We start from the raw sequence: 1,581 nt of genomic DNA on the forward strand, positions 1-1,581 counted from the left end.
GAGAAAGAGAGGGTGGGGAGGGGAGGTTTGAAATTTGGTTTTTATGTTACTCATATGGACTTGCGACATCAATGTAACGAAATCCCATGATTGTTCAAAGCTCGCGCCGTTCCGTCACGTCTTATACCCTAAGGTGAGACCACGCTACTCAGCGACATTTTGAATGAATTCATAGTCAGATTCCCAGTCCATCTTTTATGGGATATTTAAGAGAACTTCACAGATCCCCATAGCAGTCTTGGCCCCAGAACGCTCGTAATAAGATTTAAACCCCGACCGTCTGTGAAGTAACTGTGTGGCTCTTTTTGTCTGTGCAGACAGTCAATTTAGCTTAAGATGGTCTCAAGGTTGTCTTCCTGTAGCTTCTGTCATGGCTAATTCTTACTATGTTTCTGTCGCAGTCCAAAAAACCATATCCTGGCTATGGTACCTGTGGAATCGTTTCTCCAGTTCTATAATCTGTAGCCTGGTGAAGGACGTCCTCGGTTTCTTTCTCTTGGGTTGGCACCGGCTGTGGTAGCTGTGGCCCAGGCGACGGCCAACTGAACCAGAACGGATACACAACATGGTCGGTAAAGTAAGGTTGAGCTGAAACTTCGTTTTGTATTAATAGTTTTGTGAATGCGCACAAACACTTCAATTAGACTATATTTTCTGGACGATGAAAGAAGAATGTACAATCATTAACAAAAAGGAATAACGTAATGTAATCAGCTTTGGTCTTCTGGGGACGTGATTGTAAAAACCGTTTTCCTGTTCACAGTACATTATTTGCAATTTGCATAGGCGTCATCTTCTCTCTGCAAGTTTTTCAGTTTTATGTATAATTTACTAGACTCGTTAAGACCAAGAAATAAAAGTTTATAAAGGTTTTTTAAAGTCATAGAGTCAAAAGAATAATATGAATTATGGCCTACAAGTCTTGTGTTAGTCATGAAGCACTTCTTTGTTAAGCTTCGTTTCTAAAGATCCCAAGAACACAGATAAAAAGATGATAAAGAAAATAATATCAATTCAAATAACATTATTTTGATTGTCATATTCTCCCTCCGCGATAGGTAAGGTTACTTTGTGTTCTAGAATTATTTATCTTGTAGTAATTATTTACGGATCACAGTTCATCAAATGTGAGGCCAACACTGAGCCTGTGTGTCGTGGAAAATGTATAAAGAGTGTTAGATAAAACTTAATTTGCCGTGCATTATGTATATCCTTTGTAAACGTCCGTCATTCAATTGTTAAATTATCTCAAAGAAATGCCACAACATCAGCACTAACAGACCGTATCAGATGCAAAGAGCCTGTGTGAATTATGGCAGACGCATCGATAGGGGAATTATTGAGATAGAGACAACAGAGATGAATCAAACATACCCACACGCGTTAGGCAACCAGTAATTACCAAACAAATTGTTGTAATGGTGTAAACATGTATAGGAGAAATGGAAGAAAGCTTGGCTAAAAAACACCAGAAGAAAGAGTTCTGCGCCGAAGCCAGAGAATCATAGAAGCGAGAAAATCTTATTAGTGTAGTTAGTCGGCTTACAGTCGGGGTGGGGAGGGGGGGTTGTGAGTGTGTGT

The 1,581-nt window shown here is 39.6% G+C and overlaps 1 protein-coding gene across 1 annotated transcript in view; it reads right to left on the bottom strand.

The window, feature by feature from the left end:
* Positions 1-1,581, bottom strand: part of LOC101851242 — a 7,068-nt gene that overhangs the window by 3,674 nt on the left and 1,813 nt on the right. Inside the window, exon 2 of the mRNA XM_005113187.3 lies at positions 412-542. Within this exon, the coding sequence (XP_005113244.2) occupies positions 412-542 (131 nt within the window). The remainder of the gene's footprint in view (positions 1-411; positions 543-1,581) is intronic.

This window comes from Aplysia californica, unplaced genomic scaffold, assembly GCF_000002075.1.
Source record: "Aplysia californica isolate F4 #8 unplaced genomic scaffold, AplCal3.0 scaffold01694, whole genome shotgun sequence".
Classification (NCBI taxonomy): domain Eukaryota; kingdom Metazoa; phylum Mollusca; class Gastropoda; order Aplysiida; family Aplysiidae; genus Aplysia; species Aplysia californica.